Source organism: Bombina bombina, chromosome 5 (genome assembly GCF_027579735.1).
Source record: "Bombina bombina isolate aBomBom1 chromosome 5, aBomBom1.pri, whole genome shotgun sequence".
NCBI classification, from domain to species: Eukaryota; Metazoa; Chordata; class Amphibia; order Anura; family Bombinatoridae; genus Bombina; species Bombina bombina.
This window is the reverse complement of record NC_069503.1, coordinates 404,832,869-404,859,814: the sequence shown is the minus strand read 5'-3', so window position 1 is coordinate 404,859,814 and position 26,946 is coordinate 404,832,869. Positions and strand designations below refer to the sequence as shown.

General features: G+C 37.5%; 1 protein-coding gene across 1 annotated transcript in view; it reads left to right on the top strand.

Annotated features, from left to right (window-relative positions):
- NEK10 (NIMA related kinase 10) overlaps window positions 1–26,946 on the top strand; it is a 1,556,164-nt gene that overhangs the window by 695,027 nt on the left and 834,191 nt on the right. Inside the window, exon 18 of the mRNA XM_053715742.1 lies at window positions 1,043–1,088. Within this exon, the coding sequence (XP_053571717.1) occupies window positions 1,043–1,088 (46 nt within the window). The remainder of the gene's footprint in view (window positions 1–1,042; window positions 1,089–26,946) is intronic.

Here is a 26,946-nt window from a genome sequence, read left to right as displayed (position 1 = left end):
AATAGACAGCGTAAGGCTTACTACGGCTGCATTTTGTGGCGAGGTGAAAATGGAGTAAGATTTCTCCATTTTCGCCACGTAAGTCCTTACGCTGTATATTGGATACCAAACTTCGCTGTTTTGGTATACCTGCCTATGGCCCAAAAAACTACGGGCGACGGCAGATATATACGGGCGTAACTTCTAGGTTACGCCGTATATAGGATACCAAACCAGCGCAAAATTCAGCGTCGCCGGCATTTGCGGGCAATGCTGCATATCGGATCAGGCCCCTATTCTGAAAGTTTGTGGCCGCAGGTCCAAGCTATAGATAAGCTTTGTAAACACAGCCAGCAGAAGAAATTACACTGCCAGTGGGATATAGCAGAGATAAGGTAATACAATGTTGATTTTCCATTGTTCTCTCCAAGTACTGGTTATTGTTTTTATGGACAGATATAAGATAAAGAAGCAGGTATATGTACACAATGTGATACAGTAATGAGATCTGATTATACCTACAACCCATTTTATTAGGTTGTGGCTTCTAAACACAAAATCAGAGCTTTAATATATACAAATAAACCTTAAAAAGCTTGTTTTTATAATTTTTTTACTCTGCAGTTGGTACAAAAAGCAATTGTAAACACATTAAGGGAAAAACTATTTTACAGTATACTGTCCCTTTAATTGATTCTTATTTACATAATCCTTTATCAGTCGACCACACACTAAAAGCTATACACCTTGTCATGTCCCCTTCATGGAAAATTTCCATTAACATCTTAAGCACATCATTTTCCCTCACTCTTAAATTGCCATAAACCAATAACTGGAAAAGAAGAGAAAACATCCCTACAACTTTTCTAAACCGCATTACCTGAAAAAAACAAAAAATCTTCCTTCATTCCATTTGTGGTTATTTTTACGCTTATTAGTATAGAATGGCAATTGTATTAATCCTTTTCATTCTTACAGTATCATCTACATTGCAATACATATACTCATGTTAATGTGTCTTTTTATGATGTTTAATAGCAATGAACTGTGTTATATTTTACAGCTTTGCCATCCGAATATTGTGCGATATTATAGAACCTTTTTAGAAAGTAAGTATTATGCTAACATATTGGACTTTATTACAATATTGCTTAAAATGAAAGTAAATGTTAAAGGCAAAATTAAAGTTTTATGATTTAGACAGTTTTATGAGACTTTTCAATTTACTTCTGTAATCATATTTACTTCACTCTCTTGTTATTCTTTATTGAAAATCATACTTAGGTAGGCTCATGAGCAGTAGTGCATTACTCAGAGCTAGCTGTTTGGTGGCTAAACACATATGCTTCCTCATGTCACCCATTAGGTTCAGCTGGGTCCCAGTAGTGCACTGCTGCATTGCAAGAGTTAAAGGGCTATGAAACACAAATGTTTTATTTGGGGATTTAGACAGAGCATACCATTTTAAAAAGGTTTCCAATTTACTTATATTATCAACTTTGCTTTGTTCCCATGATATCCTGTGTTGAAGAGATAGGTGTCTGGAGAACTACATGGCAGGAAATATTGCCGCTTTCTAGAGCTCTTGTAAATGGATAACATATTGTGCTCCAGAAATGGGCTGGCTCCCAAGCATATGTCCCTGCTTTTTCAAAAAAAGATACCAGGTGACCAAAAACAAATTGATAATAGAAGTAAACTAGAAAGTTGTTTAAAATTGCATGGTCTATCCGAATAATGATTTTTTGGGGGTTTCATATCCGTTTAAAAACATACATTTTATTACATCTTAGAATATTTTTTATTTGTACTTTCTGTACATTTAAATACTGTATAAATAATAATATTTCAATTTGATGTATAAATATTTTTGATATACAATATTATGTTTGCAATATATTGGGCTGGATTACAAGCAGAGCACTAACAGTTACACACAAGTGAAAAAGTGGTTTATTGTGGGTGTTTGCGTGTGCTGGATTTTTCACTCATATTACAAGTTGAAAGTTAACACGTTCAATTTAGTGCAATTGAAGTTAATGCGCGTCGGGTTATCTCAACCTATATACTGTATGTATGTTTATATGTGTGTACAGATATATTTATATATGTATATATATGTATTTCCAGCAAAGTCAAGGATAGTATTCTTATGCAAATATGTATAATGAATATAGATGAGGCACCTTTCCGATTTACGGGTCTTATATGTATATTACTACTTTTCCCCCAAATCCACCATCTATAAAGAAATAAACAGCATTGATTGCTGATTCAATTCGATACCTGTATGTGCCGAGATTGTCCTGTGTCTTAAGCGGTGATTAGGGAGCTGCTAACGAACTTGCCAACTGCAGGGACCTTCTATACTCCACACGGGCTGAGAAACACACTCAGCCAGCCTCCAGAGCGGTGTCCTGGTTGTAGCCTCCTACCACACTACAGGAACTTCCAATGGCGTAGAGAGATGACGTCACTCGTGACGTGTAGTGGGGGCGGGAGTGAATATACTTGCCCGGCGCCTGGAAAGTCACAGGGGAGAGAGCGGTATCCAAACTGGTGAAAAAATGCAGGATGTAAGGAAAACGGAACCACAATCTTCAAATGAGTAAAAGTCCTTATATTGGAAACAATGGTTAAAAAATGGTTTGGACTCATCCAAAAGGAATAGATAGAAGGCATACCACCTAGATTGACATATTTCGGCTTTTACGCCATAATCATAGTCTATGATTACGACGTAACAGCTGAAACATGTCAGTCTAGGTGGTATGCCTTATATCTATTCCTTTTGGATGCGTCCAAACCATTTTTTAACCATTGTTTCCAATTAAAGGACTTTTACTCATTTGGAGATTGTGGTTCCGTTTTCCTTATATCCTATATGTATTTACAGACATATATACACATATAAACACAGAAATACTTATGCATAGATGAAATCATGTAAAATATTTTTTATGCATATCCATAGGGAACATACTGCATTATCTATTATGCATTATCCATAGGGAGCATACTGCAGCCCTATAACAAGTTATGTACTAATTGTGTCCTACATCTCCAATTTTCAAGTCATAACCCTGTCAGTATGACTCCTGGCAGACAATTAGTGCCCATGTCTGTTTTTGTGGCACAGGGGGATTCCACTGGCTTTTCTCCAGAGTTTAAATTAAGTCTTCATAAGATGATGACAGCGATTTTAGTGACTATTTCAAAACTATGTAAGTGATAATCAGTAAATTTAACTCACACTACCTGTAATACGCAGGGTCCTATCCCCAAGGTCACTTACCACAAACCTTACAAATCCCTGACTCATCTGAGTCTCATTCTGAGAGCAAAGTCAACTCTGAGGACCTTGATCCTATAGAGAGATGTATATGAATCGGAAAATAGATATACATATTTATTTCTCAACAAACATTTAATTGAATAAAACATTCTTACTTAATGTTTATTGGAGTCACTATGCAATCATCCAAGGTTAAAAATACTAGAACTTTCCAGGGTAATACTTGTTAACCATGAGGTGTGTGGATGGGGGTTATTCTAAGTAAATTCCATGCTTAATAAGCAATTATATGATAGATACAATGTGTCGGGTGGAGAAAGAATGTATGAAAGGTAGATAATGGTATATAAATCTCAGGCTTATCGAAGAATAACAGGTCGAGGAATTATATCTATTAGCTATACGTTGCAGGGATTGTAGCAAAACGCAAAAAAATAATCAATGAGAAATTCAAGGTTTCTCTGCTGTATCCGCTAGCCGGTGCTTAACCCATCTGAGGAAGCGTGAGCGAAACACGTGTCAGGGGTCTGGCTTTTGAGAGGATGTTTCTCTTTTTTACCCGCTTAACTCTCCTATTATTTCAAGTTGTTACCTTTGTGTATGGAACACTAGCTAAAGTAATGCACTTCTAATATATGATCATATAGCAAGATTAATAATATTAATTCAGCTCCCGCTATAGAAGGGGCTTAGACAGAGAGATCTGACTGTTTATAAGTATGAAAATGAATGGGCTAGCGGATACAGCCGAGAACCCTTGAATTACTCATTGATGAATTATTAGCGTTTGGCTACAATCCCTGCAACATATATTTAATAGATATCATTTCTCTACCTGTTATCCCTTGATAAGCCTGAGATTTATATACCTTTCTCTACCTTTCATACATTCTATCTCCACCCGACACATTGTATATATCATATAATTGCTTATTAAGCACAGCACTCACTTAGAATAACCCCCATCCACACACCTCATGGTTAGCAAGTATTACCCTGGAGAGTTCTAGTGTTTTTAACTTTTTATTATTACATAGTGACTCCAATAAAGATTAAGTATGAATATTTTATTCAGTTAAACGTTTGTTGAGAAATACATTTGTATATCTATTTTCTTATTCATATACATATCTCTTAAGGGTAAAGCACTTTCTGTTGTTGTTACGCCTATTGTTACTCATCTATGTTGTGAGTGTTTCTAGTGCAGTATTATCCCCCCTAAGGGTGTTTTCAGGTATAATTTGAATTACTACATTCAGCACCCCTAGGTCACATACTATCTGTATTACCTTATTCACTTTTTTCTTTAGACCTTGATCCTATACCTGAGCCTAAGGCTGATTTTACAGTTAGATTTAAAGTGAACCATATCCGCTTATTACTTCATGAAGTTTTAAATACCTTGGAACTATCAGAACTAAATCCAGAGGATTCAAAACCTGTAAATAACTTGAATCAACTTTTAAAATGCTGCCTAAAGTGCCTAAGGCTTTTGAAGCACCAGGCTGGGTTACAGACTATATAGCCAAAGAATGGAAGAATGCAGACATTCCTTTTGCACCTTCAAACAGGTTAAAACAAAAAAAATATCCACTTTCATAGGAGAATTTAACAACTTGGGAAGTAGTTCCTAAGGTTGATGGAGCAATTTCCACCTTAGCTAGACATATTGTTATTCCTATGGAGGATAGTTCTTCGTTTAGGGATCCAATGGATTGCAAGTCCTTACTTAGAAAATTAGTCTTCCATTCGGCTCTTCAACTTAGACTTGCAGTAGCAATAACCTGGTGTGATTCTCTTTCTCAGATTGTTTCTGATTAATCTTCAGAGGATATTACTGCATTATGGTCTTTAAAATGGCTAATGATTTAATTTGTGATGCAGTCTTTGACATCATCAAAATTGATGTAAAAATATGTCCATTGCTGTTTTCTTAAGGAGAGTTTTATGGCTTAAAACATGGTTTCTAAGAATAGGCTATTATCAGTCCCTTTTAAAGCTTTTTGGATCAGAATTAGATTCTATTATCAAAACTGTCACTGGGGGAAATGGGGTTTTTCTACCTCTGGACAAGAAATCTACGGGGAAGTACAAAAAAAAAAGGTTTTGTTCCTTTCGCTCCCCTAGAGATCAAAAGTCCCCCTCCAACCAGAATTCAGAATTCTCCAAACCTTTCTGAAGATCAGGAACTCAAATCAGAAATCTGAATGAGCACCCGAGTTACATGATAACGATTTCATTTGTCTCATGTTCCAAAGTATCTTGTAAAGGTGGCTACCTTTGTTCAATGTGTTCAAGACTTAGAGGATATGGGAATAATCCAACCTGTTCCAATATCTCAACAGGGTCAGTGTTTCTACTCCAACCTCTTCGTTGTCCCAAAAAAGGAAGATTCTTATCGTCCTATTTTGGACTTAAAAACTCTGAACAATTTTTTTTGTGTACACTCTTTCAAATGAAAAGATTCATCTTTCCTCTAATTCAGGAGGGTCAATTTATGACTATAGATGTGAAGGATGCATATCTGCATATTCCAATTCACTAGGATAATTTCCATTTTCTAAGGTTTGGTTTTCTCAACAAGCATTACCAATTAGTGGCCTTCCCCTTCGGGCCGGCCAAAGCCCCTCGCATCTTCACAATGGTTTTAGGAGCTCTCAGCAGTGATCAGAGCTCGGGGAATCTCTGTTGCTCTTTATTTGGACGACATCTTGGTCCAAGGTCCACCTCTTTCTCTGGCTACTGCTCATACCCACAGAATGGTATATTTTCTTCAGGAACATGGATGGGAAATCAATGCCCCCAAAGGTTTGTTATCACTAGCCACAAGGGTGGTCTTTCTGGGTATGATAATAGACTCGGTTCAAATGCACTTTTTTCTCATGGAACTTCACAGAACCAACCATCAGACTGCATGTATTTCCCTACAGATGACTAATTCTTCACCTGTAGCACAATGTACCTTTTGCTTGCTTTCATCTTCGTCCTTCAATTGTCCATGCTTCATCAGTGGTCAAAGGATTGTTTCCATCTGATACACCAGATAGAACTCAGTTCTTCAGTCAAACAATCTCTCTCATGGTGCAGGGAAAGTCCCTATTTGACCTTTGGAGCTTCTTTTCTTCGACCTATCTGGACCATAGTCGCTATGGATGCAAGTCTGATGGGTTGGGGTGATGTTTGGGAGTCTTGAAAAGCGCAGGGAGTATGGTCCCCTCTGGAGGCGTGGTTACCTATCAACATTCTAGAACTTCATACAAATTTTCGAGACCCTTCAATCTTAACCCATTCTCAAAAATGAAAAATTAATTTGATTCCAATCAGACATTCAATCATCCAGGAGGGACTATAACTCCTTTAGCTATGCAAGAGGTATCCACATTCTGTCTTGGGCAGAGGCAAACCAATGCACCTTATTGGCCATTCACATTCTGGGATTGAACCTCCTCAGTCTGAGGTGGGGTCTTCCAGAAATAGATTTCATGACATCCAAATTGAACTGAAAACGTCTGGTTTATTGTACCAGGTCAAAAGATTGAAGGGCTTACATGATAGATGCTCTAGTCTGTCCTTGGAACTTTCGCCTGGCATATCTATTTCCTCCATTTGTTATTCTTCCAAGAGTTATTGCAAGAATCAAACAGAAATTCTCATAGCTTTGGCATGGCGCTAGAGAACTTGGTAGGTGGATCTAATACAGATATCATCTCTTCCTCCATTGGCTCTACCCCTAAGAAAAGATCTGTTGTTTAAAGTCTCCTTGTATCATCTGGATCTCTAATCTCTGAATTTGATGGCTTGGAGGTTGAATTACTAGGTCTCAAAAATAGAGGTTTCTCAGATTCTGTTATCTCTACTTTACTGCAAGCCAGAAAGCCTGTCACGCACAAAAAAATATCAAAAGATTTGGAAAGCTTACTTACTTTGGTGTTCTTCTAGAGGTTTCTCATGAAAATCTTTTAGAATTCCTAGAAATCTTCAATTCCTTCTAGATGGACTAGATATGGGATTATTGGCTAGTTCTTTAATGGGTCAGATTTTGTCATTATCGGTTTTCTTTCACAAAAAAATGGTCAGATTACCTAATCTAAGCCTTGGTTAGAATTCACCCTGTTATTAGACCCATTTTCCCCCCTTGGAATTTGAATCGGTTCTTTCTGTTCTGTAAGGGTCCCCCCTTTGAACCTCTGCATACCTTGGATCTAAAGTTATTGTCAGGGAGGGTTCTCTTTCTTCTAGACATTTCTTATTTTCATCAAGATAAAGCAGTCTTCCAAACTAAATGTGCTTTTCTACCGAAGGTAGTGTCCTCAAAAATATTAATCAGTAAATAGTTATCCCTTCACTGTGCCAAAGTCCTTCTAGCCCTAAGGAATGACTACTTAACAATTTGGATGTAATCAAAGTCTTAAAATCCAATCTTCAGGTCCTGGAAAGGGTCAAAAGTCTACAATGGTGTCCTTGGCATCATGACTAAATCACATAAAATACCAAAATATCACAAAACAGAAAAAATGTGAAATAAATGTGATAAAAAACAATAAAATGCAAAAAGTTCATATAAGGATATGTGTAATCTTCCTTAGGATCTCCGGTCTTCTGATGTTTCTTATTTCATCCTCATAAAAAGGAAACAAAAATGTAACACATAGTGTAACTCTGTAACACTTTTTGGGAGATAAAGAACACTTGTGTACAAATGGTTACTCACATGGGTTGGAGCTAAAGCCAAGCTCAGGGAAATGCGCACACCCACTTTATACTGGTGGGTAAACAGTTACTCTCACAGGATAATAGAATAAAAAGATTTATTAAAACATATATATAAAAGCGTCACAAGAACTGCATAAACACTGTACACAGGAGAATAGCGCAACAAAATGTCTATTATTGCTCAGATTAGCGAAGCCCAGTGCTGTAAATCAGTGGATAGGAAAGCAGAAGCTTAACCGCAATACTGTCCACCTTATGACCAGCATAGGTTGCTCCTCCCTCAGGTGTGCAGATAATTGAGCAGACGCAATGGAGAGATAATGTTTCCAACGTACGTTTCGCAAATTAAGCTTTGTCAAGGAAAATTTTTTTATGGCCAGGTTATAACACAATATATTTAATAATTATCCTTTAAACTGAACCCCAATAATATACATATACCAAACCATAAAATTAATATAAAATTCCTGAATTCTTTTTATTAGTTAATATTTATAAACACATTGAAATATATTTGTAGGAACCAGAATATGAGTCAAACTATACAGTGTTTAAATTATTATATTATGCTATACTCTTTACAAAACAACCCAAATTGTAATTTATAATTAACCTTATTCACAATTGAATTTCATTTAATTAACACAATGAGATTCCAAGATATTTAGCTACTAACATTCAAGCAATACAATCAGCTATTTAGCCACAATTGATTCTAACACAATTCTAATTTAAAATATAAAAATAGTATCTATTATTTGTGCAAAAACCAATTGCCCTTTGCTAATCTATCTAAGTTGAAATAAATTCTTAGTTACTTACAATTAAAACCAATTCTAAGATATATATATATATATATCTATATTTTGCAAAGATAAATTACTTACCATAGAAAAGACAAACTTAACACTATACAGAACTATGAAACACAAGTTTAAAATACTGACTGCCCCTTTAAATCTATTAACTACAATTTGACTATGGTCTTACCAATTACCTTTGTTTAAAATATAAAAAATTAGAACAATCATACATCACCAATTTGAGCCAATTTGTAGTTCAGTCTTTTCCAAATATCTTTAGATCATCTCATTTGAAGGAAAGTTATTGCATAGATCAAGGTTAGTTTTCAGTTCCTTGCTTAAATGATTGTGTCCCCAAGAGAATGGCCACCAGTTATCAATAACTAGTGAAAGCAGATCACAAAAAACTCTCCTGTCTTGCATTTAGCTATTCCTTATATAATCATTGATAATATTTTTCGTTCACGCCCATGGTGCTTCTCCCTTCTCATTGGCTCTGTATGTTTCCTAATAGAAATTTAATTTGGCTGTCACACCATTCCAATCCCCTAGGGGGCAGCAGACAACCAGCAAATACATCTCACCATCCAACACTGTCAACAATTTAATACATTCTTATAAAGTGATTATTTATCATACCATAACTTTTTGCATCAATCACTTACAACATGAATTCCAGACAGGATAGCATCATGTCAATTTTCTGATTACCCCAATACCAAACACGGTATGTTTTTAACACCATATTACATCAAAGCACTTCCTATACATTAATCTTATTATATTTTAAGAGATGTATTTAAAGTTTCATAAACATTTAGTGTATAACCATATGACATGACCCAGGTCATCCCATGCAGGCAATCCTATATTTATCATCTTCTAACTCCATCTGGAATAAAGAGAAAAATGTGTTGATCTTTAATTCAATGGGTCAGTATTTGTATATATCAATGTATTTATTTTTCAACACAGTGAATATTTATTTAATATATTATGTCCCAGATAAATATATATATATATATATATATATATATATATATATATATATATATATATATATATATATATATATATATATATATATATATATATACATACATACATATAGGTGTTACCTGAGTATTTTTGAAAGTTATAGACAAATAAGTACATGACTTTTTAAGCATACATTCTGCTATTTAAAATCTAATGTCCATATGTGCTGTTTATCTGAGCCAACAGTCTTTTCAACTGAGAATGTGAATTAGGTCTCATCAGGGACAATTTAACACCACAGGTATCAATTTAGCACCTATATGTTACAGATTATTTCCTTTAGTATGTATGGAGAGAGTGGTGTGTACTCAGTGGACACACCACGCCCTTAGGGGGCGCTTCCTCAGTTTCAATATAATAGGTGATATGGGAGTGCTTGTAATGTCTCAACAGAAAAAAACAGGCCTAAATCTAGAAATATGATAATAGCAACAATAATAAAACTATAAATAAAACCCTAAAAAATCTAAAATGTGGACATAAGTAAGTAACCACAATGCTGAAAATGATAATAGTAAAAAACTATATATATATATATATATATATATATATATACAGTATATATATATATATATATATATATATATATATATATATATATATATATATATATATATATATATATATATACATATATAAGAATACATATATATATATATATATATATATATATATATATATATATATATATATATATATATATATATATATATATATATATATCTGGAATATAAACATAGATTGGAAAAAATATTAAAACCAATTCAGAACCAAATAATGATAATGTTAAAATGTCTATGAGTCCAGGGTAATGACAGTTCCCAGATGTTTGAGGCTGCACTCTGTCAAAGGATGGCTATCCTGTAGTATGGAATCTAAAAAAGAATAAAAAACAGAGGCGCCACCATGGCCTAATATCGCCAGTAGAGGTAAAATGAGCAGCAATATGAGAATGTGAATACTCACAAACATAAAGCACCCCACTGGTGCTATTAGAGCAGACTGACACTTCTCAGTGGTTCAGCACACTGTATCCAAAGCGCAGAGACAGTCAGGAATCCTCTGACACTCCAATGTATATGTGCCTATGGATAAAGGAAAAAGCAACACGACATGGCCCAATATCATCAGGACAAGGGGAAAATAATACCAATAGCTTGCACTTACAAGATGGTGGGCACCTGCAGGTGCAATCTCAGCAAACTGGAGCCAAAACGTCGCCCAGTAGACTTAAAACAGCAATCCTCAACAGGAACCAGGATCAACGATATAATTTATCACAGGAGGTGAAAAAAATACACACAATAGCAAGTGTATAAAAGTATAAAAAGTCTTTATTAACACAGCAACTAGTTTCTCAGCCTACTCAGGGCTGTTTTAATCAGGCTAGCCTTAATGTCCAGATGATAGTATAAAGTTCAAGAATAAGGTAGCACATGGCTTTAAAAGGCTAGACCTTTATTGACGAGCAATGTTTCGGGGCACCTGCCCCTTTTTCAAGCTAATTTGTAATGCCCATGCGCGAAACGCGTAAGATAGGAGCTTACCTGTGTCTGACGATAAGCCTGCTCCTAATAAATACTCTATTTCATCTACCTTGAAGACTCTGCATTCTTTTTCCTCTTTTCATAATTTGTAATGAAATCAACATGCCTTTTATAGGCCCATAGTAAAAAGGGGTGACCAATTACAAAACATGGGAGTGGTTTACAGGTTTTGACATCATCACACATCATGTGATTTTATACGCAATAGCACAAAACAGAAAACAATTTAACCCCTTACACCCCATTGAAAGAATTGGAAACCTGATTAAAAACAAATGCAGCAAGTTGCCAACCATACACCATATTTGAAACAAAACAAAAGGAAAGAACAATTATAATAATTATTAATAATATGTACATTTTAAACAAAAATCTACAACATATGGTCATTAAATCAAGGATAAGAGATCAAACTCTCTGTTAAGCCCCTTTGGGTGTAGTATATTTAATAGCCAGATCCATTTGGCTTCTCTGTTTAGGAGGTTCCTATTTCTATTGCCCCCTCTGGGTTTTTTGGGGGTAATATCAATTATCATGTACCTCAACAGGTTGGCCTGATGGCCCATCTCAGCAAAATGTGCTGGAACTGGGAGATGTAACATTTTATCATTGCGGATTGTCGACTTATGTTGGAAAATGCTGTCTTTTATTTTTTGGGTCGTTTTGCATTTCATTGCATAAAGTCGAATCACAGGTGTAAAAACCGTTATATATTTTTTCCCAGTGTAAGGATGGGGGAATTACTCCCCCCTTAATGACAATGTTACATTGGGCACACCCCAAACACGGAAAAGTGCTCTGTTAAGGGGTCCCAAAAAATTGTCGTTGGGCACCACTAGTAGGTTTGGCAGATACTGCATGAACCAACTGTTTACCTAATGTATTGCCTCTTCGATATGAGGCTTTAGGTACTTTCTTAAATTCTTCTCTGGGCAAGCCTCTTGCAGTAAATACCTTTTTTTTTAATGATGTTAAATATTTTCTTGCTCATGGTGTTGTACTGGGCAATTTTTTATAGAGTTCTCTATTTCATCAAGTTCCTGAGCATTGTAGCCCCTGCTAATAATTTTTTTCTTCATGTTGTTTTCCCTGACCTGTCTGGTCTGTGGGTCTGACACTATTCTCTCTACTCTCAACAACTGTGATTTGTTGACTTCACAAATATGTCAGTACCTAACCTGCCATCTTTCTTATAGACCATTGTGTCTAAAAATTCCATATCCATTTTACTACTGAATTTTAAAAAAGGGACTGCATTTTCAATGCTTAGTCTGAATTTAGTCAGTGTCTCAGGGGGCCCCCGCCACACGATGAACAAGTCATCTATGTAGCTGAACCATCCCTGACAATATTGGGAGTATAGTGGATTTGTGTACACATGTCTTAACTCAATGGCATCCATTACCAAACAGGCATAGGGTGGGACCACAATGGAAATTGAAGATCAAAAACTCAAGTTGCGTGAAACACTGAGTGAGAAGGAGTATCCACAGGTGCTTGATGAGGTTCAGAAGGCAGTCGATACCTTTAAACAAGAGGTAGAGGAACGTAAGAGGAGGAAGTTTAAGCGGGACGAACATGACTATAATGTGGGTAATGTGTACCGCTGGAACCGCCCACGTCGAAGGATGGCCAATAAAGGGCCACGATGGGCAAGGTCATGACAAAAGCTGCAGAGAGACACTGATGGTGGCGCAACCTCAAGCTCTGACAATTCTGGTATAGAACGGATGGCTACCTCCAAGACACAGGGTATGTCGACTGCAATGACTTATGCACCTTCCTCTACTTCTGCTTCTTTTTTAGGGGAGCACAAACAGGATGCCAAAGACCGAGGAGGCAGACTAGACGTGGGAGAAAACACAGGAGGTGTGGGGACCAGATCACAAGCGAAGCCGATACGACGGAGGTAAATGTTAGAAATTTATCTTCAAAAATATTAAGCCAGGATGAAATCGATGTATTGAATAAGGGCTTTAACTTTTCCCTAACTGAGCGTGCTGACACTTTTTCCCTCATGCTGGACCTGACCCGTTTCTTCAGAGGGCTAAGATTAAAAGCTTGTTTCAACAATCCAAATAGAGACTATCCTCTTAAAACCGCAGAGGGACATAACGATACAATTACATTTGACACAGGGCAGTATGGTTTGAGCCTTAAAAGCACATTTAACCCTTCATGAGATAATGCTGTGGTGGAGACATTTATTAGAATTGTGGACACTGAGTACAAAGAGATTGCTTATACTAATGTCACACAAAGATATAGGCATAATTTAACTAAACAACAACATGATGTATTAAAAAATCTTGAAAAGGATGTTTCCATCACAATCAAGCCCGCAGATAAGGGCGGTGCTGTGGTCATGATGGACACAGTAAAAATATAGAGCAGAAATTTAGCACCAGTTAACTGATGTACAAGTATATGATAAATTAAATTGGAATCCCACTGATAGTGTTCGTAAGGCGTTACATAAAATTCTGGACAAGGGTTTAAAACATAATTTATTAACACAAAAAATTACCAGTTTTTGACACCAACACACCCTTTGATACCAGCGTTCTATGTTGTATCTAAGGTACATAAACTACTTATTGATCCACCTGGTAGGCCCATAGTGGCCGGCATAGTCTCCATTTTAAGCCCTACTGCACAATTTCTGGATAAAATGTTGTCACCCCTCGTTACACAGGGTAAATCTTACATCAGAGACACAATTCATTTTATTGAAAAAAATGACAGTATCAGTGACATGGATGACAATGTCATTCTGGCAACTTGGGATGTAACCTCCCTCTACACTGTCATTCCCCACAATGTGGGGAATGGCTGTGTGGGAGAGGCCTTATCTAAAAGTAATTTTTACAATGGGGTGCAACAAGAATGGCTGACTTAATTGTTAACCTTGGTGTTAATTAATAACTTCTTTCTGTTTGAGAACCAATTTTTTTTATGCAAAAAACAGGCACAGCAATGGGGTCCAATGTGGCCCCATCTTTTGCCTGTTTGGTAATGGATACCATTGAGGAAAGACATGTGTACACAAATCCACTATACTCCCAATATTGTCAGGGATGGCTCCGCTACATAGATGACTTGTTCATCGTGTGGCGGGGCCCCCCTGAGACACTGACAGAATATAAACTTAGCATTGAAAATGCAGTCCCTTTTTAAAATTCAGTAGTAAAATGGATATGAAAAAAGTGAAATTTTTGGACACAATGGTCTATAAGAAAGATGGCAGGTTAGCTACTGACCTTTTTGTGAAGCCAACCGATAGTAACACCCTTTTACATAGGAGCAGCTTCCATCCTTCACAAGTTTTTCAAAGTGTGCCCAAATCGCAGTTGTTGAGAGTAGAGAGAATAGTGTCAGACCCACAGACCAGACAGGTCAGGGCCAACAATATGAAGAGAAAATTTATTAGCAGCGGCTACAATGCTCAGGAACTTGATGAAATAGAGATCACTCTAAAAAAACGCCCAGTCAGACAAAATAAACCTAGTCAGGCAAGGTTGAACTTTGTCAGCTCATACAACACCATGAGCAAGAAAGTATTTAACATCATTAAAAAACAGTCAGCCAGATTACGAGTTTTGAGCGCTATAGGGAAATTAACTACCGCAACATTTTCAGCGTTATTTTACTCCCCTATTACGCTGCTATTACAGGTTTGCAAAAAGCAGGCTTGTGCGGGTGATATGGTGGCATTGAGCTCCATGCTTCACCCAAATACAATTGCTGCTTTAACGTGATCATGCACGATTTCCCCATAGACATCAACTGCAATTGTGAAAAAAAAAGCACAGTAACACAGCCCCATTTAATTCTATGGGGAAAGAAAAAGTTATGTTTAAACCTAACACCCTAACATAAAAACCATTTCTAAACACCCCTAATTTGCCGCCCCCGACATCGCAGCCACCTACATAATGTTATTAACCCCTAATCTGCCACCCTTAACATCGCCGCCACCTAACTAAAACTATTAACCCTAATCTGCCGCTCCCGATATCACTGCCACCTACCTACAGTTATTAACCCCTAATCTGCCGCCCTTAACATCTCTGCACCTAAATAAAACTATTAACCCTAATCTGCTGCTCCCGATATCGCTGCCACCTACCTACAATTATTAACCCCTAATCTGCTGCCCCTAACATCGCCACCACCTAAATACACTTATTAACCCCTAATATGCCGCCCTTAACATCGCCGCCACCTACATTACAGTTATTAACCCCTAATCTGCCACCCCCAATGTCGCTGCCACTATACTAAAGTTATTAACCGCTAAACCTCTGGCCTACAACATCACTAACACTAAATAAATATATTAACCCCTAAACCCTAACGTAACCCTAACCCTAACACCCCCTAACTTAAATATAATTAAAATAAATCTAAATACAACTTACAATTATTACCTAAATAATACCTATTTAAAACTAAATACTTACCTGTAAAATAAAACCTAAGCTAGCTACAATATAACTAATAGTTATATTGTAGCTAGCTTAGGTTTTATTTTTATTTCACAGCTAAGTTTGTATTTATTTTAACTAAGTAGACTAGTTAGTAAATGGTTAACTATTTAATAAATACCTAGTTAAAATAAATTCAAACGTACCTGTAAAATAAAACCTAACCTGCCTTGCACTAAAAACTAACATTACAATAAAATGAAATAAATTAAATTAATTAAATACAATTAACTAAATTACACAAAATAAAAAATGAAATTATCAAAAATAAAAATGAATTGCTCCTAATCTAATAGCCCAATCAAAAAAAAAAAAAAACCCAAAATAAAAAAAAACCCTAGCCTTCACTAAACTGCCAATGGCCCTTAAAATGGCCTTTTGCGGGGCATTGCCCCAAAGAAATCAGCTCTTACCTGTAAAAAAAAAAAAAATACAAACAACCCCCCAACAGTAAAAACCACCACCCATGCAACCAAACCCCCCAAATAAAAACCTTGCTAAATAAACCTAAGCTAACTGTTGCCAAAAAAAAGGGCATTCGGATGGGCATTGCCCTTAAAAAAGCATTTAGCTCTTTTACTGCCCAAACCCTAAGCTAAAAATAAAACCCACCCAATAAACTCTTAAAAAAAACTAACACTAACCCCCGACGATCCACTTACAGTTTTCGAAGACCGGACATCCATCCTCATCCAGACGGCAGAAGTCTTCATCCAAGCGGACAGAAGTCAACATCCAAGTGGGCAGAAGTCCTCATCGAAGCCGGCAGAAGTCTTCATCCAAGCGGGCAGAAGTCTTCATCCAGATTGCATCTTCTATCTTCATCCATCCGGCGCGGAGCGGGTCAATCTTCAAGACATCCAGCGCGGAGCATCCTCTTCTTCCAATAGTCAATGTAGAATTAAGTTTCCCTTTAAGGTACGTCATCCACGATGGTGTCCCTTATAATTTTACAATTAAAGGGGAAAAAATTCTATTGGCTGTTGCAATCAGCCAATAGGATTGAGCTTTCATCCTATTGGCTGATCCAATCAGCCAATAGAATGCGAGCTCAATCCTATTGGTTGATTGAAAGTGGATCGTCGGGGGTTAGTGTTTTTTTAAGGGTTTATTGGGTGGGTTTTATTTTTAGATTAGGGTTTGGGCAATGTAAAAGAGCTAAATGCCTTTTTAAGGGCAATGCCCATCCAAATGCCCTTTTCAGCATTTGTAGCATAAAACTCATAACTACTGACTTTAGATGGCGTTACGAATCTTGTAATTTTAGGCTGTACCGCTCACTTTTTGGCCTCACCGCAAAACTCGTAATACCGGCACTATGAGAGTCCCATTGAAAAATTACTTTTCCTAAAGTGTGGTACTGACATTGCGTAATGGCCAAAAAGGAGTGCGGTACACCTCACCTATTCTGACAAGACTTGTAATAGCGGCATTAGGGAAAAAGCATCATTATGGGCCATAACGATGCTTTTTCCCTCATAACGCAAAACTCGTAATCTAGCTGATTGGTATTTACTGCAAGAGGCTTGCCCAGAGATCAAAGAATTTTACGGAAGTACCTAGAGCCTCATACCGAAGAGGCAATACAATAGGTAAACAGTTGGTTCGTGCAATATCTGCCAAACCTTCTAGTAGTGCCCAACGACAATTTTTTGGGACCCCTAAACAGGGCACATTTCTGTGTTTGGGGTGTGCCCAATGTAACAATGTCATTAAATGGGGAGTGATCTCCTATCCTTACACTGGGAAAAAATATCATATTAAAGGTTTTTACACCTGTGATTCGACTTATGTTGTTTATGCGCTGAAATGCCCATGTGGGCTATTATTTGTTGGCGAAACGACCCAAAAAATAAGATACCGCATTTGCCAACATAAGTCGACAATCCGCAATGATTAAATGTTACATCTCCCAGTTCCAGCACATTTTGCTGAGATGGGCCATCAGGCCAACCAGTTGAGGTACATGATAATTGATATTACCCCCAAAAAAACCAGAGGTGGCAATAGAAATAGGGACCTCTTAAACAGAGAAGCCAAATGGATCTGGCTATTAAATACACTACACCCAAAGGGGCTTAAAAGAGAGTTTGAGCTCTTATCCTTGATTTAATGACCATATGTTGTGGATTTTTGTTTAAAATGTACATATTATTATCTGCGTTCTTTCCTTTTATTTTGTTTCAAATATGGTGTATGGTTGGCAACTTGCTGCATTTGTTTTAAATCAGGTTTCCAATTCTTTCAATGGGATGTAAGGGGTTAAATGGTTTTCTGTTTTGTGCTATTGCATATAAAATCACGTAATGATTTCAAAACCTGTAAACCACTCCCATGTTTTGTAATTGGTCACCCCTTTTTACTATAGGCCTATAAAAGGCGTGTTTATTTCATTACAAATTAGCTTGAGAAAAGGGCAGGTGCCCCGAAATGTTCCTCGTCAATAAAGGTCTAGCCTTTTAAAACCGTGTGCCACCTTATTCTTGTACTTTTTAAATATATATATATATATATATATATATATATATATATATATATATATATATATATATATATATATATACAGTGGGGAAAAAAAGTATTTAGTCAGCCACCAATTGTGCAAGTTCTCCCACTTAAGAAGATGAGAGGCCTGTAATTTTCATCATAGGTATACCTCAACTATGAGAGACAAAATGTGGAAACAAATCCAGACAATCACATTGTCTGATTTGGAAAGAATTTATTTGGAAATTATGGTGGAAAATAAGTATTTGGTCAATATCAATAGTTCATCTCAATATTTTGTTATATATCCTTTGTTGGCAATGACAGAGGTCAAACGTTACCTGTAAGTCTTCACAAGGTTGTCACACACTGTTGCTGGTATGTTGGCCCATTCCTGTATGCAGATCTCCTCTATAGCAGTGATGTTTTGGGGCTGTCGCTGGGCAACATGGAGTTTCAACTCCCTCCAAAGGTTTTCTATGGGGTTGAGATCTGGAGACTGGCTAAGCCACTCCAGGACCTTGAAATGCTTCTTACGAAGCCACTCCTTCCTTGCCCGGGTGGTGTGTTTGGGATCATTGTCATGCTGAAAGACCCAGCCACGTTTCATCTTCAATGTCCTTGCTGATGGAAGGAGGTTTGCACTCAAAATCTCACGATACATGGCTCAATTCATTCTTTCATGTACATGGCTCAGTTGTCCTGTTCCCTTTGCAGAGAAACAGCCCCAAAGCATGATGTTGCCACCCCCATGCTTCACAGTAGGTATGGTGTTCTTTGGTTGCAACTCAGCATTCTCTCTCCTCCAAACACGACGAGTTGTGTTTCTACCAAACAGTTCTACTTTGGTTTCATCTGACCATATGACATTCTCCCAATTTGCTTCTGGGTCATCCAAATGCTCTCTAGCTTACTATGCTGGGTTAAATACAAACGGTCTGGGTTCCAACTTCCATTTTTTTCGATCAATAATAATGAGTTATGCCAACATTTACATGGCCTTTTTCGAACATCAATATGTGTGGTCATGTGACCAATTTGGGGCGAACCTGGTGACATGGCAGAGGTATATCGATGACGTTATATGTATCTGGCAAGGGTACCCACAAACTCTACAATCAATTATAGTACATCTGAATAACAATAACATGAACATTATACTTACACCAGAGATACATGAGACACAGGCAACTTTTTTGGATTTGTCCATCTTTGTAATAAATGAGACCATACACACTAAAACATTTTTAAAAAAATGCGATGGTATCACATATATTAGGCATGATAGCCAACATCATCATTCTTGGCTTAAAGCCATACCTAAGGGACAGTTTCAGTGCATAAGGCACAACTGTGATAGAACAGAAGATTATGATGAACAATCCAACATTAAAAAAAAAAAAAAAAAACGTTTTCTACAAAGAGGTTACAAAGAGGATGTATTAGAAATAGAGAGACAAGAAGCTAAAAATAAGGATAGAAAAGCTATGCTTAAGTGTCACAAGAAAGAATCTTTACAGAATCAATCTTTTCCAAGGTTTATAACCACTTTTAACGCTGGACATAACCAAATACATACTTTGAGAACATATGGCCATTGGGGCCTTAATAAAGACATTAGAATAGGGGCCTTTATCAAATAAATGAGTTATAGGAATAGTATATACATGGTATAAGTCTTGACATATAGTTGCACTTTAAAATGTAATTCTATATATAGCACTTTAGAATATGCAGTTTCACATAGTTGTACTTTAATGTAGTTTAATATAATATATTCTGTGCCCATACATTACTGAGAGACACAGTCAAATGTATACATTATTGAGAGACACAGTCAAAATTTTATTTTTGTAGACTTTATTTTTGCAGAATTTAATTTAACTTTTGGATACAAACTTAATCTTATTAAATGATGAAATTTAAACACAAGCACCTTAAAGAAATAAAAGCACTTTAAATGTCTTTGGATAGCACTTTAAATATTTTGTAAAATAATATCAGTATTGGTAGATACGGCTGGGATAAATAATTTTAAAGCACAAATACTGTTCACTTGTTTTTTAATTGTGAATATAGATCGATGTATTTATGGGAATAAGGTGATGTCCTATTTTATGGCTCCCATTGGTCGGACTACTTTGCCGCAATTGAATCGGCAAAATTACATCATCAATAAGGCCAGACCTTAAAAGAAACTTCTTTCTCCATTCTTCACTGTTTTTAAGACAACCTGGATGAATCTCTTGATTGGACAATGTAAAAACATGTGACCGCTCCTATATCGTAATGAATAATTCTCCGTGATTGGCCCCAAAAAATCACATGATACATCCGGACCTGAAACAGAACGTATTTATCAATACTACTTGATTGAGGACTGAACTTGTACTTATTGATTTTTTGACCAGACAATTCCGCTATGACTATTTATTTTGTGTTACAAGTAAATTAGCGATTTAGCATAATTCTACATTTTTGACATTAGGATTTTTCTTGCCAAAATTGATTTTGTAAGGTGTATTTTATGTGAGTCAAATTTCCGGTAAAACGGAAGTTGGAACCCAGACCGTTTGTATTTAACCCAGCATTGTTTGTCACAAACAGTAGTTCATATTTGTTTTTATTTGCTCTTGAGAAAGACGTCTTTAATTTTGAAACGCGTTGAGCTAAGCTTACTATTACTTGCTTTTTTCTGTTGCTGTGACATCGCTGGAAATCAGATTTATATGGAGTGAATTACTATTTGTTTTAATACTAAATGGCTTACAACTGCCTCATTGGAATCTTCATTTTCTCCTAGTTTGGTTGAAATATACATAACAAGAGGCTCTGCCCCAGATTTGCTGATTATACAACTTTATGGAGTGAGTATATTGCACATATGGATTTTGACTTTAATACACACGTCAAGCCCTTCTCCTTTATTTGGTAGAGATATCTACATTATTGAAGTAATTCCTTTGAGACCTGCACCATCTGTATTTTATCAAGGATTCATATTTTTCAGTCTTTTGGAAGAGACTGCAAGAAGGCAGTGGTCTAACTTTAAGGAGAGTATTGTTTCTTTGTTATTTTGTGCAAGCATTGTTTTTGTATTAGGATCTAACACAATCTGTACATTTCTTTAGTATACATTATGTTAAAGCCTGCATGACTTGTGCTGCCAATAAAACTCCCCCGATTCATGCCTCATGGCTTACTTCAGCCGTTGTCCATTCCCAAACAACCGTGGACACACATAACAATGGATTTTATTGTTGACCTCCCTCCTTTTGACCATCATACGGTTATCTGGGTTGTGGTGGGTCGATTTTCCAAGCTTGCTTATTTTGTGCCCTTGGTCAAGCTACCTACTGCCCAAGAGTTATCACATCTATTTCTTCTTCATGTGGTACGCCTTCATGGTATACTTGTAAATATTGTCTCTGACAGAGGACCTCAATGCATTTCCACTTTCTGGTGAGCTTTTTGCAGACTGATAGGGACCACTGTATCCTTATCTTCTGGCTGTCATCCTCAGACCAATGGTCTGACGGAGAGGATTAATCAAAATCTCAAAGCCTATCTCAGAGCCTATGTCAATTCTAAGCATACCAACTGCTCAGGACTTTTGCCCCTAGCTGAACTCTCAAAGAACACTCATTGGCACTCATCTCTAAGATGCTCTCCATTTCAAGCTGCAGCAGTGTATCAGCCCGTCTCTTCCCTCTTTCGGGTCAGTCTACAGGAGTTCCTGCTGCTGACCATCATTTCACTGACCTTGCTACCCATTGGCAGCTTATATGCTCTCAGTTATGTTCAGCTGTTTCCAGATACAAGAAGCATGCCGACCATCATCGAGCTGCTAATTATGCTTCGCTGTTGGTGAGCGAGTCTGGGTCTCTACTCGACACAATCGCTTACATCAGCCTTGCCACAAATCGGGTCCTCGCTACATCGGTCCTTACAAGGTCCTCAAAAGATTATCTCCTGTTGCCTATAAAGTGGCTTTACCCAGATCCCTATACATTCATCCTGTCTTCCACATCTCTCTGCTTAAGCCCTACATCACAAACAGGTTTACCCAACTCAGACCTCCTCCTCCGCCACTCTTGGTTCATGGTGAGCCGGAGTATGAGATTTCCAGGATCCTGGACTCCAGGTACAGACGAAGGCAACTCCAATACCCCGTGCACTGGAAGGGTTACTCTGTGGCAGATCGTTCCTCTGTTCCTGCCCATCATGTGCATGCTCCTTGTCTGATCTCCAGGTTTCATGCTGCACATCCCACCAAGCCTATGTAGGGTCCCGGAGGTACCCTTTGAGAAGGGGGTTCTGTCACGCCGCTCCTCCGCTCTGCTGTGGCCATTGCCATGGACGCAGGCGGTCCTCCTGTTGCTAGGGATGCGGCTGTGTAACTACAGCACGGTGATGACGTCATCACCGCCCACCCTGTCTTCTGATGCTGGTCCGGATGCCTCCTTTGGCGCAAATCCTACCCTATGTAAGTGCCTCAGTCACTCTCACCTGTGCACAAGTATAGGTGTTACTGTTTGTGCTCCTGGGTGCTGTATTACTGGTATTGTTGGATTGATATATTGTTACTAAACTCTGCCTGTCTGACCACTCTGCTTTCTTAACCCTTGTACTGCTGGATTACCATACCGTTGCTAACCTCTGCCTGTCTGACTACTCTGTTTGCTTAACCCTTGTACTGCTGGATTGCCATACCGTTACTGAACTCTGCCTTTCTGACCATTCTATTTGGTTTACCCCTGAACTGTTATACTGCTGGATTGCCATATCATTGCTGAACTCTGCCTGTCTGACCATTCTATTGGTTTACCCCTGAACTGTTATACTGCTGGATTGCCATATCATTGCTGAACTCTGCCTGTCTGACCATTCTATTGGTTTACCCCTGAACTGCTATACTGCTGGATTGTCTTCCTATTGCCTGACCCTGCCTGTCTTGACCATTCTCTGCTTTCATCTTATTGCTGTGAAGGACTGTCCTGTCTGCCGTGAGTACTGCTTACCTCATTTCATAAACTCACTCTGTTCTGGGATATTTCCTATCCTTCCACTTGATGCTGGGATAAGAAGACTTCTGGCCAAGTTTGGTCTGATAGAGAAATATCCCACGAGCCGTACAACTGGAGTACAGTGAACTCATTGTCATGTTCCAGTTTGAGATGATTTGAACTTTATGACATGGTGCATTATCCTACTGGAAGTAGCCATCAGAAGATGGACATGGTCAGCATCAATACTCACAACAATAGGTAGGTCGTGGCATTTAAACAATGCTCAGTTGGCACTAAGGAGCCCAAAGTGTGCCAAGAAAATATCCCCCTCACCATTACACCACCACCACCACAAGCCTGACTCATTGATACAAGGCAGGTTGGATCCATGCTTTCATATTGTTTACTTCAAATGCTGACCCTACCCTCTGAATGTCGCAGCTGAAATCGAGACTCATCAGACCAGGTAACGTTTTCCAATCTTCTATTGTCCAATTTTGGTGAGCCTGTGCGAATTTTAGCCTCAGTTTCCTGTTCTTAGCTGACAGGAGTGGCACCCGGTGTGGTCTTCTGCTGCTGTAGCCCATCTGCTTCAAGGTTCGACATGTGCGTTCAGAGATGGTATTATTATTATTATTAAACTTTATTTATGAAGCGCCAACATATTCCGCAGTGCTGTCCATGGATACAATTCATTTAAATAAAACAATGATATAAAACTTGTAGGAGACAGGACAAAATTTCCAAACACATAAAGGAGGAATTGAGGGCCCTATTCCTGTGGGAACTTACAATCTTGGTTGTTACTAGTGGTTGTTTAAGTTTCTGTTGCCTTTCTATTATCTCGAACCAGTCTGCCCATTCTCTTCTGACCTCTGACGTCAACAAGGCATTTTTGTCCACACAACTGCTGCTCACTAGATATTTTCTCTTTTTTGGATCATTCTCTGTGAATCCTAGAGATGGTTGTGCATGAAAATCCCAGTAGATCAGAAGTTTTTTAAATACTCATGGACTTCACAGCTTGTGTATTAGTTCCCAAGATTAATGGATTGTGGACTCTCTCCACCTGTATAAAAGAAAACATAATTTATGCTTAACTGATAAATTCATTTCTTTCATGGTTTTGAGTCCACGAGACCCCAACCTTAATCTTAACACATCTTTTTTTCTTGCTCCTTTTTATGGCTCTTTTTACTTTGTCTTACCTCACTTTGCTTGGCTATACATTAGACGTAGGCCTGTGTGAAATGGGAGAGGTTTTAAAGGGCTCTTGGGGTTTGGGAGTCGATGGGGCTGATTTATTAAGTAGCGTATGCTGCTCATTCCGCACAAGCCTTCTGGCTCACTGAAAACAGAATGTAAGAAGCAGAGGTCCTGTGTTATCGTGATAATTACATGACCATGGCACTATCTGTCACATTAATTGACACCTAGCTAACATTCGCACCTGTCCTGAAATCTTAGCTATATTGATCTAATTTACTACCTATTGTTGAAAAACCCTGATTTATACTTCTCAGTATTACAAGTTAGCACTGAAAAACCTTGTAGAGAAGATAACATTCAAAGAGTTGGAAACAATTTCAAACACTTTTTCAGTTACACTTTTATCTGATCAAAAACAACACCTTTTATAAAGCACTATACTACTTTACATCAGTATACTTAGTATATTTTTTCAGCACCCTGGGCATAGAACTACTTTAAATCTTATATCTAAAACAACTTGTTTAGTAATATATACCCTGTATCTACTTTACTTTCGATTCCTCAAGTTTCAACATATTGTATCAACATATGTATCTTTTCTGATCCTCTGTTCTGCTGCTTTACCAATTAGCCCTGCAGGGCCTTATGCCAACTTTTCAAACTTTAGGACTTTAATACGAAACAATTATAACTGATACAGTACAAGTTTTCTTTTCTTCTACATATTACAACTAATATCTTCTAGAATGCTATCAGCATACCCGTAGACAGGCCATTAATATAACAATTGATTTAGCAATACTTTGAACCTAAGCAGCTGCTGTACAAGATTTCTCCTGTTAAGTGTAGTCAGTCCACGGGTCATCCATTACTTATGGAATATTTCTCTTCCTAACAGGAAACTGCAAGAGAATTACCCAGCAGAGCTTGCTATATAGCTCCTCCCCTCACCTGTCATACTCAGTCATTCTCTTGCAGCCTAACTAGATAGGAAGCTGTGAGAGATCTGTGGTGTTTTTTTTAACTTAGTTTATTTCTACAATCAAAAGTTTGTTATTTTTAAATGGCACCGGAGTGTGCTGTTTATTCTCAGGCAGCTTTAGAAGAAGAATCTGCCTGGGTTTTTTTCTATGGTCTTAGCAGACGTAACTAAGATCCACTGGCTGTTCTCATCTGAGGAAAAGTGAGGTAACTTCAGAGAAGGGGAATAGCATGCAGGGCCCCCCTGCAACAAAGAGGTATGTGCAGTAAATTATTTTCTGAGGAATGGAATTGACTGAGAAAATACTGCTGATACCATTGTAAAGTAAGTTCAGCCTTAAATGCAGCGATAGCGACTGGTATCAGGCTGATGTGTGTGTGTGTGTGCACTGAATGTATTTTCTAAGGAATGGAATTGACTCTGAAAATACTGTAAATACTGAAATAATGTATGAGCCTTAACTGCAGTAAAAGCGACTGGTAGCAGGCTTGTAAATAATAATACATAACTTTTAAATGTATGTTTAAAACGTTTACTGGCATGTTAATTGTTTTTGTGAGGTACTTGGTGATAAAACTTATTGGGGCTTGATTTTTACCACATGGCCATTTTTGTTTTCTGCATAGAAACAGTTTCTGAGCTTCCCCACTGTTGTAATATGAGTGGGAGGGGCCTATTTTAGCGATTTTTTGCGCAGTAAAAATTCAGTCACAATCTGTCTACTTCATCCTCCATGATCCAGATCGTCTCTAGAGAGCTCAGGGATCTTCAAAATCCATTTTGAGGGAGGTAATCAGTCACAGTAGTCCTGTGACAGTGTATTTGACTGTGAGAAAAACGTTAATTATATAATTGTTATCCGTTTTTGGGTACTAAGGGGTTAATCATCCATTTGCTGGTGGGTGCAATCCTTTGCTAACTTAATACATTTACTGTGAAAATTTGGTTGCTATAACTATTTTTGTTCATTGTTATTTCAACTGTGTCAGTTTTTCTGTGCTTCTTAAAGGCACAGTAACGTTTTTTATATTGCTTGTAAATTAATTTTGAAAAGTATTTCCAAGTTTGCTAGTCTCATTGCTAGTTTGTTTAAACATGTCTGACTCAGATGAATCTCTTTGTTCACTATGTTTAAAGGCCAATGTGGAGCCCAATAGAAATTTATGTACTAATTGCATTGATGCTACTTTAAATAAAAGTCAATCTTTACATGTAAAGAAATTATCACCAGACGACGAGGGGGAAGTTATGCCGCCTAACTCTCCTCACGTGTCAGTACCTGCGCCTCCCGCTCAGGAGGTGCGTGATTTTGTGGCGCCAAGTACATCAGGGAGGCCCTTACAAATCACTTTGCAAGACATGGCTACTGTTATGACAGAAGTATTATCTAAGTT